The following is a 17,897-nucleotide window of genomic DNA, read 5'->3' on the forward strand; positions in this document are numbered from 1 at the left end:
CGTACTGTGCGCGCAAGAGATGGTTCTCACATACCTGTATCAATGAAGGCTTAAGTAACAAGTACCAAAAATAAAAAAATAAAAATAGAGTAGCTGTATTTGTCAAGGGCGAATTTATCAAGTGTTACAATCATCAACTAAAGCTGCAAGCGCTATTATTTGACAATACTGTGAGGTGCGCCCCTCACAGTATTGTCAAATAACTGCATTATTCAAAAGAAAATAAATGACGCAGTGTATTTTTTGAAAAGGAAATTAATTTAAAGAAAACAGTGCTACTTACATTTATCTATTCAGAACAATATTTACAAGCAGTTATGCTATTTTACCAGGAAACTGATGAAAAACAATTGTTTTGAGTAGGTTTATCAGGAAATCAGTAGAATACATCCTTCAGAAGAAAAACAAACGTTTATTTTGAATAATTTAAAATCCACATATTCAAAGTGAGAAACATAGGTAGGACCACTTCAAGTACCATCCATTCCCCAAGTAGCAGAGCATGTGCATTGCTGGGTTGGCTCCTAACTTTGTAAATATGTTTATTTTATTAATCCCACTTTCTAAAAATGCAATGGATTAATTAAATTACTGGACTTGTTTTGGGTAAATTTTCAGGGTCAGAATCTACAACTCCTTCTAAACGTAGCTTTTAAAGCAGGCTGTGATGGACACTAGTGCCTAAACACTTTATCCGCCCTACCAAATCTTCATGTAGAAAAGGAGTCTGAATGACAATCGCAGGATGGCCAGTGCCAACGCTTTTGCTCCAGAGTCAAAATCTGAAGCGAAGAAGAGGAAAAAAGGGCTTGAAGCTAATTTTTCTCTGAGCCGAGTAGCACTGTAGAAACAAACTTTTCCTGCAGAATGTCCTTGTCCAGGTTCCTTCCTGCAAAACAAAGTGGAGACCAAAGTGCATTTTAATAAAGTTTGGCCACACACAGATATGAAAAGTAGAGGATTTTTTTCCCCTGCAGATAAAATGCCTCCATTTACAGTAACGTCAACATTATTAATAACCAATAAGTAAGCTAGACAGAAAACTAGGATGCAAAGAAAATTTATGATTTTTTTATAACCAGAAAAACAATTTTACAATGGTGAATAAACGTTAGTAAACTATCTGCATGTGGTCAATACGGGCACAGAGAATGATTTAAAAATCTATAACAAAAGACCATTTTAATCGTTTAATGCAACATGCTGAATTTAAGTAGTAAGAAAGCAAAAACTGTGTTTTTCACTGATATGCAGTCAAAGTGATTTACAACAAAATAGAGATAAATAAATCAAAAGTAGAAGGAATCACAGTAAATTAAAGTCCTGTTAATACAAAATCACGTTACAACACAGAATAAAGTAAACCGGTAGAGTAAAAATAGTTTCTATGAGCAAAAGTCTCAACATCAACAAAGTTGTTTTTACAGCTTTTCAAAGCAACCCACAGAGTCAGCTAAACACAGCTGGAGTGTGATACTGTTCCAGAGTGGTATGAGGTGCATAAACACAAAAAAGTGTGTGTGCGTCTTCACCTATAAAGACAAGCCGGTTTATTCGCAGGTTCTCCTCCCAGAGCTGTTGCGTCTCATTCAGCTCGTACAGCTCGTGAACCCCCTGCAGCATCACTTGGTGGGCTTTATCCGCAAACGACACTATGCCCTGTAAAAAACACACCAGTGACACATTAACCACAAATTTGGAACTGATTACAGTAGTTAATAAGGCTGACATTATCGATCACTGTCGCCACCGGGGTGTCTATTGTGTTGTGCTGTACCTTTAAGCGGATGACGCTCATCGGCTGCCCGTCTTTGTTACAGAAAATCTTTTCCCACAGCAGATCCTGAAACGGAGGAAAATAAATTCAAAGGACGTTGCCGTTTTGCATATAATTAGCAATAACAGCAGAGATATGAATGATGAAGAGCGTGTTCACCTGGATGAAGGCGTTCAAGGCGTCCTCAGACAAATCCCCAGCAATTTCAAAGGTCACAGTTAAAATACTCTGAGGATGCAACATACAATATCAAACATATAATTAGAAAAATATTATTACTGCTTGGTTTCTATACATTTGTGCCCTGAGCAGAACTGATGGGATTTATTTCAAACACAAATTCACATAAATTTTCAGTTTACTGAAACTAGCAAAGTCATAATGAAAGCTAAACAAAAGAAGTGTTTTTCTAGCACCCAAACTGATGACTTTGTAAATGAACGTGAGAAACAACACGACCCCACGTGGCACCTGAAACCCAGCTCCACAGTCCTTTTTTTATCACCCCCCCCCCCCCCCCCCCCCTCTCACACACAGAAACACAGTCCCTCCCCTCCATACTTCCTCACAGCATTTAAAGGGCACTTTGCAGATATTTGAGGGGTTTTGTGTCAAAGTGTTAAAGTTATATACTTCCTTGTCTTTTAGTATAACAACAGAATAAGAGCATTCTCATTTACATGAAAAGAGCAACATGGGGGGAGAAGAGGTGGAGGGGATTGAGAGTGTGTCTGTTGAGCTTCATGCGGGAAAGGAAACCTGAGAGAAAAAGACAACAATGCTGTGATTTACCCACACAAATAACCCTAATCTCTCCTCATCCTGTGATAAAAGTTCATGGGTATAAAGCACAACTGACAACAGAAAGAGACCTAATTGCTTAAAGGAAGCATACGATCTATTAACTGATGAGCATATCCATGTGACACTAACCCTGGAAGAAACAAAGTTTTGCCAAATATTATTTAATATGAAAAGAAATCAGCTCAAGAGACAATTTGTGATTAGAGTTACACTCTATATTTTGTATTCATATCCAACATCCTGGATTCATAAATGGATTCTGTTTAAACAACTATAACGCCACAAAACGCAGAGAAGATTCTTGCCAGTGTAGTGATTATCCAGTCAACACACAATATTGCGTAAAATTCTTGAGCGGCCCTCAAGTTCTCTCTATATTTAGTTCTTCAGGCTTTCTAAAAGGGTTGCAAACAGCTGTTGTGTGCCAAATAGAAAGAACTGGGCTGAAAAACAAGTGGCAACAGGTCTGATGGCGTGATGAAGCTTTGGTATAAATTCTCATCAGTGTATAAGGCAGAGGTCAGCAGAGAGGTACACCTGTGAGTGTTTACACGATGGAGGCTCTCTCATGGTTTGGAGCTACTTTTCAGCCAGTGGTGTTGGGCATCATGTCAAAATTGATGGAATTACAAATGAAGGAAAGTATAGTGGGATTTTGATCCACCATGCAATACCATCTGGAAAGTATGTGATCGGCAACAGCTTCATTTTTTCAGCATGACAATGATCCCAAACACACTGGCAGTCAAGTAAAAGCATACATGGATAGAAAAACACACACTAGAAGACGATTAGTCTTGGACTGGCCTCCCCAGAGCCCTGAAGCAATGTGGAAACATTGTATTTACGTGCATGATTCAATAAATCACTGCACCTATTCCACATTTTCCTACCAAAATATAAAGAAACAAAGACCGACTTTCAACTTTTGCTCAGTACTGCAAGTCTGTCAGCTGTGAATGTTAAGTTGTGTATGACTCAGTCAGGGTTTGTTTAAAATGTCATAAAAAACATCAAAAGCCTCAAGTTGATCTAATCACAAAAAGCATTGCGGGGAGGGATTTTTCACTACAGTGAGACAGCCCAGGGGAATGCAGGGCAGAGTTTTAGCCCGAGGACAATGAAGCCCTCTTTCTCCCATAGGAAATGATGTGTTGAAATAAATTAGCAAACAAAACAAGAAAATCTCCCAGTGGTGCACAAAGCTCAAGAACAGGAAATAAATCAACTGAAAGAGACAATACCTTGTCAAGATGTGCTCTTGTAGGTTTGACAAGTTGGAGCTTCTCTGCAAGACTTCGAGATAAGAGAAATTATGGTTTTACATAGATTTTTTTTGTGACACTTAGATAATCAGATAAAAACAGATAAAGTAAATCAACCTCATTTTTAAAATATTACAGTAGAGTATTTGCAGTTTTGCCTCTGTACGCCACCCCATTAGATTTTAAATGAAATGGTTGAAGTGCAGACTTTCAGCGTTTATTCAAAGGGTGTAACAAAACTACATCATGAACTATTTAGGAATTACAGACATTTTCTTTTCTTTTTTTTTTTTTACACAGCCTCCTGTTTTTTAGAGGCTTAAACATAATAGCAAGTAGTTTCACAGCCAGGTGAGACCTGTTTTCTTATTATTTCATGACAGATTAAGCAGCTAAAAGATCTGAAGATGATTCTAAGTGTTGAACTTTGGTATTTGGTAACTGTACACTGGAACTCTATATATGAGGTCCAAAGTGCATGTCAGTAACCTGGTTTCAACCTAACAGAGCATCCAGAGCTGCTGAAGGCAGAAAAATCCACAAATGAGCAGCAACTGAAGGCAGATGCAGCAAAAGCTTAGCAGAGCACAGGGAGAAACAGTGTTGGGAGTTATTGACTACAAAAAAAGTGTTCTTTAAATAAACTTTTAAAAAGTAATTACTTACAAAATTATTTCTTTGTCCAATTACATTTGAGCCTCTGAAAATGGGACATTGTGGATAAACAGTTAATACAATAGTTTAACCCCATTGTTTTTGACTTAAAGCCCACTGCAGTGGTGTACAGAAGCAAAATAAAAAAAATCAAATTTAATCTAATTATATATGTATACTCTTTGCATATTATGTTATGTTAGACCACCAATTACATTTTGTGCCTTTGGAGCTGCCTCTACTATTTTTGTGCTGTGTGTCCTCTTCTCTGATAGCTGACGTCGCGGGACATTTAAGAACCTGTTTGTGTTGATCTCACACTGTTATTATTTTAAATTGGTAACAGTTATTCTAAGGGGTTTATTGCTTATTGCAGTGCTTCCTACTGTAGACAGTGGGATCCCCTCAATGGACTTTAAGATGAAGCACAAGTTATGAAGTTTGCTGCTATACCTGGAATTATTTCATTTCATTTCATTAAAAAAAACCCAAAAAAAACCAACAAACAGAAAAAAATAATTCACTTTTTCCTCCAGAGTTGGTCAGGAGTGATCAATAACAATCAAACACTGATGCTGAGCTCATAAGAAGCCACTGCTTTGTTTTTGAGGTTAACCAGCCAGACAGATCTGGAAAAATGCTTGGAACCATCTCCGTTGTCTTGAAAGCTGCAAAGTTTAATTCTGATTTTGTGGTACATTTATTTTTATGTATTACTGCCTATTGCAAAAAACATTATCATTATGGCCTTCATTATTAAATAAAGGTTAACCAACTGCAAATGTACTTGACCCTACTGATGACTTTTATCTGTTTCCTCCTAATCTTCTACAGAAAAGAAGTGGACTTTAGAGATTTCTTCTTTGCGTTTGATCTCAAAGTATAATGCAATGTATGCTGTGCTTAATTACAACTCTAAACAGACTTGCAAAGGCTTTAGAAATGCCAATTAAATCCTACAGAACACCCACCAACACTTCCAAACAAACTACAGCCCTTGTGCCCCCACTTCTCCCTGACCTCACAAGGAGGCTAAATGTTGTGTCCAGCTGCTTGAGCCCTGCGTGCTGTTAGTGCCACACAGGCTGAGCGGCGGGGGGCCGCTTCAAACAGCCAGCATGGGATTGAAGGGAGGCTGGGCCCGTGATCTCAAAGGCAGGGGGAAAGGAGCTATCTTTTGGGACAAGGGAAACTCCTCGGGAGCCAATGGACACACACAGCACTAATCCTCTGCAGCTGGCCCAGAGACAGTGACTCGGGGCATGTAAGAGAGCTTTAACACATTCACATGAAGGGATGAACACTGATTCTTTTCATTATAATGGAATTCTACAGGGGATACAATGTGATGATCATCCTGTGGTGTAACAGAGGGATGCTCAATAAAAGAGTCTGTTAATTAGGGAGAAACATGGTCACCACGGTATCAGGACTGCTGGGTAGACAGTTCAAAGTAGCAGCAGAGGCCATCAGTGGCATCAAAATTATTATGTTTTTATCTTTGGACTGCAAGTTTTTGAGATGAGGACAACAGATATAAGTAGTGAGCCGTACATAAACTGGACAATGCATTAATAAAGTGCCAAAGAAAGATTTCAGCTCTGAAATGCTTTTATGTCAAAATATTTTCTTGAATTTCTTTAGGGTTTCACATCAGTTCTTATTCTCAATAACATGGCTTAAACACCTCAATATAAATATTTGTATCATCTTTAGTTTAAGCTTTATTTTGAAAATCTGTTTCTTCATATGAGGATGTCAATAATCATGCAGCACTTACACGTGTACCAGTTATCTACACTGATGTTATGTTTGGCTTTCAATAATAACTTGAGTTACATTAAACTGACTCACTTTGCTCCGTCCTTACTGTCAAAGGAATGCAGATCCAACACTTCAGAGAGATCAACCCTGCAGACAAAGATCACAAGTTATTTTATTTATTTTTTTTAGTTTAATTTAAATTCCACACCAAGTTGAGTAATAAATCAAGCCAGACATTTAAACTTTTCTAAAACAAAGTAACCAAGTTAGCTGAATTAGGCACAACACCCCCAAAAGTTTTGACAATGTTTTTTCAGTTAACCCCTCGCTGCATGGCGTCTTTCATCTGCTCACCCAGTTCTGAACTCTGAAGGAGTTATGCTTGTGTTAGCCAGATGCTACCTGGGTTCAATAACGCACAGCAGGGTGCGTGCGCACACATATTTGGATGCATGCGCATTCGCACATATGCAGACCTGGGGTCAGAGAGCAAAGCCTTGTGGGAAACTGGACACCACTCAGGGGTTTGGTGTTTACTCAGGTCACAGCAGTTTGTGTTTGTACATGTGCAAGTCACGTCTGAACAGCTTTATCTTTGACACAAAGATCTGAGCAGGAGTCACACCAAACACAGCAGGGGACCAGGCCACAGAGAAGCCACTTAACCCTTTTCTCACAACATGATTCCCTATACCTTACCACTTACCTTGATCTTTGGGTTTCTATGATCTTGACGAGCCCATTTATAGACCTGAAGTCAGAGAAACCATAAACTTTACACGTATCCACTCTACAGACACCTAAATAGGGAGATGACAAGCAGGACAAAATATTGGATGCTGACCTGACAGTGTCTTTGACTTCCTTTAGTTCCTCCTCGGTCACCAAGTCTGTTTTGTTGATAACGGTCAAGTCAGCAACAGCAATCTGTCTGAAAGGATAATAAAGACAACGCTGAGATGTGACAAGTGAACATGCACTTGAAATTTTCTATGACACCAACAACGGACAAAAAAACAAAACAAACCCCACAAAGAAGTGTAAAAAACCTGACACACAGGTACACCTCAGTCCCATGACGGTTCTTATCTATAATCAGATATTATGCCTGGCAACTGGCTAAAAGAGCATTTCTAGTATTTATGCACCTGCAACACCTTTCACAACATTAATATTTAATGTACATCTGCAGAAGTTTTTAGTCAGTTTATTTTATATTAGAGAAGCAAGTGAACACAGTTGTTAAGACCAGTTCTTATTGGTTATCTCAAATTGCCAAAGTAAAATCTCAACTTCCTCCAACTTATCATTGCATCATCACCTCTGGATTAAACTACTGCAACTCTCTGTAATTTGATTGTGCACACATTAATCTCTCCTTTGCTTCCAGTTAGTCCTAAATATTGCTGCACATCTCTTTAACATGATCACATAACTCCAGTCTTAGCAGGTTTACACAGGACTTATATAATCCTAAAACAGCATTTAGAACATCTAGTCGAGATATCGGGCTTTCATCCACAGCCCCTGTACTCTGGAACAGCCACTTGATACTCATATTGTCTACATAAAAGTCTTTTAAATCCCATCTTAAAATGAATGCTTTTACCTTGGCATTTTTTTCAAGCTCATTTTCCCATCAGGTGTTTTACGCTGTGGCGTTTGTTTGGTTTTTTCCAACTTGTTTTTAGTCAGTTTGACTGGTTTTGTTTCATTGATATGTGGTTTTATCTTGTTTGTTTGAAACTAACTTGTAAAGCACTTTGACCAACCTTGTTGCTTTCAAGTGTGCAACAGAAATAAAACCGACACTGACAACCACAAAAGTTAAGTTATACATGACTGGCAACCATCTACCGCACCTCTTTTTATTGTGATTAAGTGTGTCAATTTTCCAGCAGAAAAAAGAGGCTAAATAATACAGTAGCATGGGCATGTATTAGTAAGTCTTAATGTGTAGCAACGTGAAATGCACGGCAAACTCAAGTGAGACTTGAGCACTGTTTAGTTTAGAGGTGAATACACAAGCAAAGACAAAGGATGCAAAAGGTCACGCAACTGCTCTTTTGTCATCAGCATATTTGTTCAACGACAACAGCACACAGCTGCTGTAAGACACAAGCTGGGAGACAAACACAGAGCCGCAACGAGAGCAGAGTCCACATTGAGTCATAAAAGCTCGATGATGGCGATACTGTGCGGTTGGTTCTGTCTGTAATTTTGGGAAATCCACCCTATTCATGTCTGCACAGTAATTAGAAGGTTTGTTAGCATAGCTTTGCAAAAACAATAAATGGCTCCTGCTTCCAAAGAAATTATTAAAAAAAAATACAGCCAACTTACCTGGCTGCTTCATTGACAAGTCCATCTGCTTTTTCCTCTGCTAGTTGCTAACAAAAAGTGGAGATAAGTTACAAATGCAACGTCAAAATGACAAATAAGAAGAAGAATTTAAAGGGGCTGCATTGCTCATGCTTTATGCGTTCTTTCAAGAATCAGAATAGCTAATATGTACAAAAATGTGACACTGAGATAGATAAGAAAGGCCTGCGTTTAATATCTGCAAATTAAGTGATTTTCTTAACACGTGGAACCACGGGAGATCACTTTCCATTTTCTTTTATCTCCTCTTCTTGCTGGATGGGACACAAAAGACTGCACTGGGGGTGCTGCATTTTCCAAAAACAGCTTAATATGTAATAACAGGGAGAGCAGGAGGTGTTAATCTGGGTCCTGACCCTTAGTGCCATTCTGACATTAATCTGTCATCGGCTGAATCACCACAGCTTTGTCTCTAGAGGACTGAATGACAAAAAATGTATTAAATAAAACCTAATAGAATGACCAATTGCTGCTTTTATCTGACATCCTCTCTCCTGGGACTGAAAAGTCAGGGGCAGATAGATTTAGATATATTTTTGGACAGACAGATATTTGATGAGATAGATGAAAGGAGAGACAGGTGAGTGGATGTGACATTCCTATTACATGGTCACATCTCTGATATCCATTACTCTTTCACTAAGATTTAAATCCCCTGTCTTTCTGTCAGGAGTTTCTTCACGTTGCCTTTGAGGAGAGGACAGCGCCTAGGCCATGAAATGTGTCACCTCAGTGAGTATGACACCTTCAAATTAGAGCCCATTATCTAGATGTCACTTGCCCCACTCCTTTTAAGTAGCACAAAGGGGGCAGGATGTGACTGCATATCTATTGCTGTTTACTGCAGGTTAACAAACAACTGCATAAGTTTAGCACCAAAAAGTCACTAAATGAGTTTAGCTACTGCTCAGAATTTGCACTGAAGCTGACTGACATGGTCAAGACTACAACTAACAGTTATTTTCTTCCTATTATTAATTATTCAGTGTGAAAGATCAATCAGAATGTCCCCACAATGCAAAGTGAACTTATTAAACAGTTCAAAATCTCCCAAATTATTAAACTCAAATTCTCATTGCAGACCGTTTCTTGAACATCTTGTCTGTCTTGAGTAATTATTTTAGTACTAAATGTCTCAAAGCTACTCAAAAGTACACAACACAAACCTGCAGTCCATACTTGGCATCAATGACAGTGACGATGCCTAGGAGAAACAAAAACACCACATATTGAGGATTAGTGACTTAAAGGCGAAACCACAACTTGTGCTTGTCCTCTCTGTACAGCAGCTGCCTGTTGGTGTTAGGTTTTGTCTGTCTGAGCTACTTTGTCTGAATTATTTAGAGAACACTTTTGGTTTTGTAGCCTGTAACAACAGAGTAGACAGCTGAGTATTGAGCGTGAGAACCAAGGTACCATTTAAAGTAGACACAATTTGGCCAAGTCAGATACACTACATGGACAAAAGTACAGCTCCACCCAAATATAACACCTACAGGAACTGCTCACCCGTGAAAACCCATGCCGTGAAGCTCCCGGTGCACAGGTTTCATGCTGATGTTAATGTCAGTTATTGAGGCTGCATCCACCTGAGCACTCGCTGACCTGCCGCCAGTTGGTTGTTAAGCAGTTCCACTTTGCAATAACACCACATATGAATGAATGAATTCAGTGCGCTCTTTAGAACGACCCATTCTTTCACTAATGTTTGTAAAGGCAGACCGCATGGTGAGGTGCTCTGTTTTATATTTATGTACTTTTGAAAATAGGACTGAGAAGACTAGAATTCAAGGATTAAAAGGTGTGGCCCAATAAGTCATCGCTATATAAAAAAAAAAACATGCAGAATTTAAGCCAGTGTGATAATGTTTTTTAAAATCAAATTTATTCTGCAATTTGAGCTTCACAGCCCCAAAACCGAAAACCTAAATTTTAGCCTTTAAGAATATTTTAATTCCATTCAAATTTTGTTTTTAATGGTACAGAACAGGTAGTCGTAGTTATACACATATGGGACCAGAGAAGCTTAAGTAAACACACCAGAGTTTACATTAGGATCTTTATACTGACACCACTATTATCATGTTATTTGTACAGAATAACAAGATCTGTGCTGGGATTTTCAAATTAATCAACTCTGCAGTGAAAAAGTTGCAATTAATCAAATTCAGAACAATTTTTAACTAAAGAAAGTGTTAGTGTAGTTAAAGGCTGTTTGCATGAGCACCAAAACAGATAGAAATCCAGCCACAAATGTCAGCTGTTTGCAGTTCTCTGCTCTGTGTGTGTGTGTGTCCGTCCCAAGCACAAATTTGTGACAGAGTGTCACATAGCAGAAACATGTGCAGCAGTACATAACAGTGAAAGCAACTGCTAAAGAGTGTTAAGAGTGGAAGCTTTCACATTTACCTTACATGACGCAAGTGTGCATACACCTGATGAAAAATACGTTTCTTAAACGATTTGTTTTTTAAACTGTTGCTTTATACTTTTAATTCTCCGTCTTTACAAACACAATAAAGGCAAACACATTCAAATGGAAAGACTTACAATATGTGCACGCAACCAGAGAAGGAAAGAATAAAACATAAACATTTGAAATGTGATTTCACGCCTCACCAAAGACGCCATTATCTCTGTTTATCTCTACATAGGAAGTAGATGTGTGATGGGCTTTACAGCTGCAAAGTCAAAAAAACCTGACAGACACAGCAAAAGCACCAAAGTACAAACTTACATCATTACATATCTCTTACCGTCCAGATAGATGTCGCTGCCAAGCTCTGCATCAACCCAGAACATGGAGGCCACAGCTCCTGTCAGAGGAGTCAGTGTGTTTAATGCAAAGCGTCTGATACCAAGGGCTAGATCCACTGACAATTTTCTTTTTGATTTATTTGAAAATGCTTTAGCTATCACAATTTCCCCAGATCCAAGACATCTTAATAGTACGTCTTTTATTTGAACAAAAGAACCAGCAAATATGTAGTAAACACTTTAATTATTCTCACAAAACTTTCATGCATTTTTTGTCTGTTTTAAACAAAACCAATATCTGAAGCCTTCAGTTGTCCCTGTCCTTCTCGTACATTTGACTTGTTTCTATTTTCCTGAGGACGTGGTTATTACAAGACCCTCTGTTACCATGCCAGCCACCGCTTGTTCACATAGCTCCCTTTGTCTAAGTGCCAAGCCAGAATAAGAAAGCATTGTAAATATTTGATGCACGTGTAATGAAAACACTGTTTTTGAGTGGCATGTTTCACATAACTCATCCAGCCTCTTCTTGAAAGAAATGAGATAATTCCCTTGGGAGTCTTTGTGACTGACAGCACTGCCAGAGCCAATGACAGACCTGTCCTCGTCCGTAACAAGCCAATGACGTGGCAGAGACGCGAGCCCTAGACCCACTCTGAGCGTGCTCAGTTGGTTCTGTCTTTTGTGTAAGCCATTAGCGCCTGACACCTGTCATTTAGTGGCACATCCCAAATGTTATAGCACTCGCCTTGTTATAGCCCAACACTGATTTTGTGATTCAAGCCTAAGCAATGAATGGATAGCAATACTATCACAGCAGTTAGTTATAAAATGGTAAACTTGAGATTAATATCCCTAGTAAACGTCTTAGTGCAGTGGTTAATACATTTGCTCGGCAAGAAGAAGCTGGTTCAATTGGGGTTGCATCAGGAAGGGGATGGGGTGTAGCAAGGCAGAGAAAGACACTGTTACCATAACGATACAGAAACCTAAATAAAGAATTATGGCTCACGTTATGTTTACTATCTAAGTGCCAGATAGTTAGTGGCCCTGGTTAATTTTATATGAGATAAACAATTACATCAAGTCCACAGTGGAAATACGATGAATTTTTAACAGTATGTCAATAAGGTTGTCCACATTTTAAAACTTCTAGGCAAGAATTTTATCTCACTAAAACAGATCGTTTAGCCTGTCAAAACAGTACTGGAAGTAGACTGACATTAATTTAGCACTACTCTAGCCTTACTGACCAAAGCCATATTTAACCATATTAAATATGGGGGGGGGGGGGGCTGTAAAAACCAAGTCACCTCACTGCTTCCAGCCCACACACACCACCTGGTGGAACAGCTGGTGACTGAGGTTTCACAGAACCAGCAAATAGCTGAATGTTTGCTGCCTGTGCTGCAGATTAAAATCAGATACAAACAAGCACACATATATGCTCAACATATTCTAACTTCTCCAAAAAAATAAAAAAGTATGTTACCTGGATCAGCAAGTCCAGTGGTTTCTAACAAGATGTAGTCAAACTTTCCTTTCTTCTCCATCAGGTTTTCAATGGCTTTGAGACCATTGTCCCTTAAAACAACAAAACAAAAAAACCCCCAATGACCAATAACTAAAGACAGCTTATATTTAACTTGCCAACTCACATCCTATCGTCTTATCCAAGAAAACACAATACAAACTCTTATTTGACAAAACAGCCAAAATCAAGGACTGAATACCCGCTCATTTAAGTTTATATTTTTATATATATTTTCAATCGTCTCTGCATTACAGAGCAGTGGAGGCCACATGAGAAACTGGGTTTTGCTGTGGAGGGCCACACCAAAAATGGAGAACTCAGTTCTGCTCAATAGTCATTTTATCTTTTTATAAACTGCCACAGATAAGATGCTCTGATCAGGCCCCAATGGAGGCCAACTGGGAAAATTCACTGGACACCCCTGTTATAGAGCAATATTATATACAAAAAATTGTGAATGTAGGATATAAGGTAAGTTCAAATATAAAATATATGAAACATATATCACTTCTTCTTCTTCTTTAGGTTTTTCCCTTTAGGGGTCTTCACAGCAGATCATCTGCCTACATCTCACCCAACCCTACCATCCTCCTCTGTTACAACAGCCCTATATATGTCCTCCTTCACTACATCCGTGAATCTTCTCAGTGATCTTCCTCTTTCCCTCCTGCCTGGCAGCTACAAATACAATATCCTTAATCCAACATATCTACTATCCCTCCTCTGCACATTTCCAAACCATGTCAGCGTCACCTCTCTAACTTTAACTCTAAAACCCATTCCTAATCCTGTCCATGTTGGTCACTCTCAATAAATACTTTTGCAAAAAGTAACAATAAATATATAAAATAATTCAAACTGGTCAAGTGATACAGCACTCAATCTTCCTGTTGGTCAAATAAGCCTTACAGACACAACAGATGTGTTTTAGTTTATTAAAAAAAAAACTATGCTCACAAATTATACCCTCACTGTACGCACAAATCAGTCCCACATCCTCCTTCACGCTTTGTGGTCGGAAACGCACACTTTGTGACTCACAAAGAAACCACAACTGAAGGTAATTTATCAGACCAAAGTCCAGGTTTCCACAGGTCTAATGTCCCAGTTTCTTTGCGACAGTTTGATGATGAAGGCATGATTCACGGAGTATCCTCTCGCAAGTTTATGTTAAGGTGATGCTGACCGGACGTTGCAGGCATTGGTGTGGGCTCTGATCTAAGACTGCAATAACTGGGGACTAATGAAGGTGGAAACTTGAAAAGGGCTGTTTCTGTAAACCCACACAACATGCTGATGGTCTAAAGAACATTATGATCGCAAGAAATCACACTAAAAAAACTACATATAGCACATATCTAGTAATTATTTCCTATGAATATCTTATGTAGCTGGTTAAGATGCTGTTAAATGTAATGTAAAAGGCGATACCTTCAGAAATTCAAAATTTGTAACATGTTTTTTTTCTTCGCAGACACTTTTATTCAGGACATGATTCTCTTTGTATTATTTCATATTTCAATATCTTCAGTATTCCTCTATATTGGACAAAACGTGGATGAGAGGATAATTATTTTTTTATTTTTTGATCGTGGGACCCATAGTGCCAGAAATTATACATGTGTTTAAAAATCATTGCACCTGATCATAATAATATCCCTGAAAAATCAGAGTGAAACTATGAGTTTGATCGGAGATGGCTGTCTCACCTAAAAGAAATCTCATACTTTTCCAATCTCACATAAAAATGCACCAATTATTACCACAGTAGTAGTATTATAATGTCTTATTAGAAATAGGAATGAGTCAAAATGTATATTCTTAATGCTAACAACACTAAATGGGCTTTAGCTACTCTACATACTTGACAGAGCAGCAGAGGCAGCCGTTCCTCAGTTCTAGCCACTCCTCGTATAGCTCTCCTGCCTGACTCACTGCAAGGGACTTCTCAAGGGCACTGCCTGCAAGAAGAGGAAAGATGAGCGATTCACACCTAGAAATTTATACCAATACATTCAACATTTACAAGATCTATAAAGATGTCAAATAAATGAGGTTTTCACACCAATCAAATTAATAAAAACACAAATGTAAATAGGCTAAACTACAAAACTGTCCACTGCTTGACTGAACATAAATGAAGGCAACGATGCCATACTTCAAATGCAGTTCCTAACTTTAAAAACTCTAGATGAAAAACTTTGGCTTTTTGTATATTAGTCCAAGTTTGTTACTGTGCTGCCCTCTAGTGGAAATCAGATGAAATAACAACAACAATCATTCACCTGTCACCAAGAAAACAGAACAAAACAGGCAAAAATAACGCCTGCTTTTGATTTCTCTGAGGCATATTAACGGTTTACCTTCTCCAAATTCATTTAGTATGACAGCAATCCGCTTGTTGTGTTGTTCTGTAAGGATATAGTTCAGGAGTGTAGTTTTTCCAGCACCTATGAATAAATAAATACAGAAACATATAAGGAGTGATATTAGTACCATACTTATGATGTAACACAGGCTGAGTAAACAATACCCTGCAGCTTAGTCTCAGATTATAACTCTTTTATAAGCTCATTAAAGCCGCTCGTAATACAGATCTCGCTCACCAAGATAGCCTGTGATGATAGTGACCGGTATTTGCCCTACGGGAGGACCAGGCTGTGTGTCGATGGGCACCAACTCCGGGCAATCATCATCCTCATCCAACATCATGCCAGAAATTATGTTTTAGGTGCACAAGGTTTATCTGACCTGACCAATAAGCACAAAACACATATTGCTGAAGATATGCACAGTAAATAATAATAATAATAATAATAATAATAATAATTACTTAGTACATCTGGAGAAAAAGGTTAATGACATTGGTCTGATCTGGTTAAAACATTTTAGAGCCTTCAGCACAACTTACTAACAGACTGAAGTCAGTGTATGTAAATATTTGTGTGGATCAGAGAAAATCCAAAATAAATCCATACTTGTGCAACCAATTCTTCTTTGTTAAAGTTACTAAAAACGTATGCTGCATAATCATTCAACCTTAAAAAAAATAATAAGAAATAAATTTAAATAAAAAACCCTTTCAAGAAATCATCAAAAAACTAAAATTACTGCTACATTCATGTCCATGATGAGTGGATCTGTCCACAATCGTACGAGCCACCAGAATCGCCTGTATAACATAATGAAGAATAACGAGGAGGAACCGTTGTCTCTCCTACCTGCTGAATCACAACGACAACAGAAACAACCGGACTTCCTTCGAGTTGCTATGAATTAATTAAAAGGCTGTTCTTCATAAAATTGCAAACACTTGAAGTTTCATCGAAAAGCACCCGTCTCCACTGCTGCTGCTTAGACAGCGTGTTACACCGTCTACACTCCGCTCAAATCCTGAAGCAAGGACAACAGTTCCGCTTTCGCTACCAGCGATGAACTCAACAGGCAGAGTAAAGGTGGAAATTACAAAGAATAAATTACAAAGAAATTCTTTTAAACATTTAAAACTTTTTTTTCATTAAAATAAATACGCTAACGTGTCGTTTCCCTCGGCTCTAGAGACAGTTTCTCTGCACGGACCTGTGACAAACAACCACACGATGGGGACAAAAAACAGTTCATGACAAATCGTGTCACATGGGCAGATTTTTATAAAGGAAACTTTTAGATATAACATATAATAGTAGCATTAATACAGTGCAACACATTTATGATTCTGTATATTGGATTAATACTGTTTTAGTATTCTATAAAAGGCCGCTGTATAAGGAATATGGAGTCAGCTGCAACATCTTCCCACGTTTATTTTTCATTTATCAACTGTCTTCAAAAGTTTGAGTTTGTGAAATGTATAGAGGCTAAATATCAGACATCCCAGGATCACAATGTGATCCCCCGTGTTACAGATATATGACAGAAAACAGATATTACAACTAAAAATTTAAAGCCACAATACAAGTACTTTAACTACTCCAGATCAATAAACCTTCAAACATTACTGATAGGACACTTGTCAATAGGAAACATTTTTATATTTTTATATTAGGCTCAGCTAAATATTTAGAAGTTCTTTTATTTATTTTTTCACTTCAATTTAGCACTGGCTTCCGTGGAACATCTATACACTGTGTAGCAGCCTTGTGTTTAAATAGTTGCCTTGTGAAGTTATTTCTAAGCTAAGTTGTACACAAGTACAGGATGTCATTTGAGAGTTTTTTATCCTAAATATTGCATTTAGTCTTTTATTTACTTTCTTCTTATGCAAAATTTACCTGTTGTTTGAAGACAGTAAGCAATAGTTACAGACAATTTTAATCCTAAAGACTTAATTTAGTAGTTTTGTCTTTGCTATTTTAGTTATTGTCATGGTTGTCCATTTTGAGCCCTGAGCGTGTTTGTTTTTTGTTATTGTTAAGTATTCTTTGTTTGGTTATAATCCATGGTATGTATTTCATGATTGTGAGTTTTTTGACAATATTTAATTGTTATTCCCGAGCCTTAACTATGATTCCTTGTTTGGACTGAGTTTTCTTAGTGTTTATTTCTATGATTCTTCTCGCATTCTGAGGTTTTTGATTCTGTTTGGGAGTCATCCTTGGTTTTGTGTAGTCTCACTGTGTTATCTCCTTGTATTGTCAAGTGTCTGTGTGAGACACTTGAAAAGTGATGTCTTTCAGATTAGTATGTTTTATTTTGATTTGCCTCTCCTGTCTTCTATTTACTTTTACTTCCTGTAGCTTCTTATCCTTGATTAGCAACAGCTGTTTTTGGTTATCCAAGTGTTTCCACTCTTCTTTGATTTTCATTGCCTCTGTGTGCATAATTAAAGCCTCTTTTTGTACTTACACTGCTACCTGTCCATCTGCTTCTCTGTGTGTATCCCTGTCCTTGTTTGGAGTATGTTTCTTGGCAATTGTGGACCATACTTTGTTTCCATTTTGGAATGTATGTTATTATGGGC

The 17,897-nt window shown here is 38.0% G+C and overlaps 1 protein-coding gene across 1 annotated transcript; it reads right to left on the reverse strand.

The window, feature by feature from the left end:
- Positions 1 to 392: 392 nt before the first annotated feature.
- zng1a (Zn regulated GTPase metalloprotein activator 1A) lies at positions 393 to 16,303 on the reverse strand. Its single transcript, XM_006789801.3, has 16 exons — positions 16,159 to 16,303; positions 15,544 to 15,688; positions 15,301 to 15,387; positions 14,802 to 14,898; positions 12,896 to 12,987; positions 11,403 to 11,462; positions 9,813 to 9,850; positions 8,608 to 8,654; positions 7,109 to 7,195; positions 6,971 to 7,015; positions 6,355 to 6,411; positions 3,826 to 3,877; positions 1,937 to 2,005; positions 1,778 to 1,843; positions 1,533 to 1,659; positions 393 to 889 (listed from the first exon to the last, which is right to left on the reverse strand). The coding sequence occupies exons 2-16, from the start codon at positions 15,647 to 15,649 to the stop codon at positions 816 to 818; spliced, it is 1,104 nt and encodes a 367-aa protein (XP_006789864.2). The 5' UTR covers positions 15,650 to 15,688; positions 16,159 to 16,303; the 3' UTR covers positions 393 to 815.
- Positions 16,304 to 17,897: the final 1,594 nt, after the last annotated feature.

Source organism: Neolamprologus brichardi, chromosome 12 (genome assembly GCF_056152115.1).
Source record: "Neolamprologus brichardi isolate AB-2024 chromosome 12, ASM5615211v1, whole genome shotgun sequence".
In the NCBI taxonomy this organism is placed as follows: domain Eukaryota; kingdom Metazoa; phylum Chordata; class Actinopteri; order Cichliformes; family Cichlidae; genus Neolamprologus; species Neolamprologus brichardi.

Bases quoted from the DNA above. Each gene is read 5' to 3' on its own strand.
- zng1a (XM_006789801.3), bottom strand. From the start codon at position 15,649: ATGATGTTGGATGAGGATGATGATTGCCCGGAGTTGGTGCCCATCGAC. The intron at 1,844-1,936 runs GTGAACACGCTC...CCTCCGTTTCAG, and splicing joins CCTTGAACGCCTTCATCCAG to GATCTGCTGTGGGAAAAGAT. The intron at 890-1,532 runs GTGAAGACGCAC...TTTGTTTTGCAG, and splicing joins AAACCGGCTTGTCTTTATAG to GAAGGAACCTGGACAAGGAC.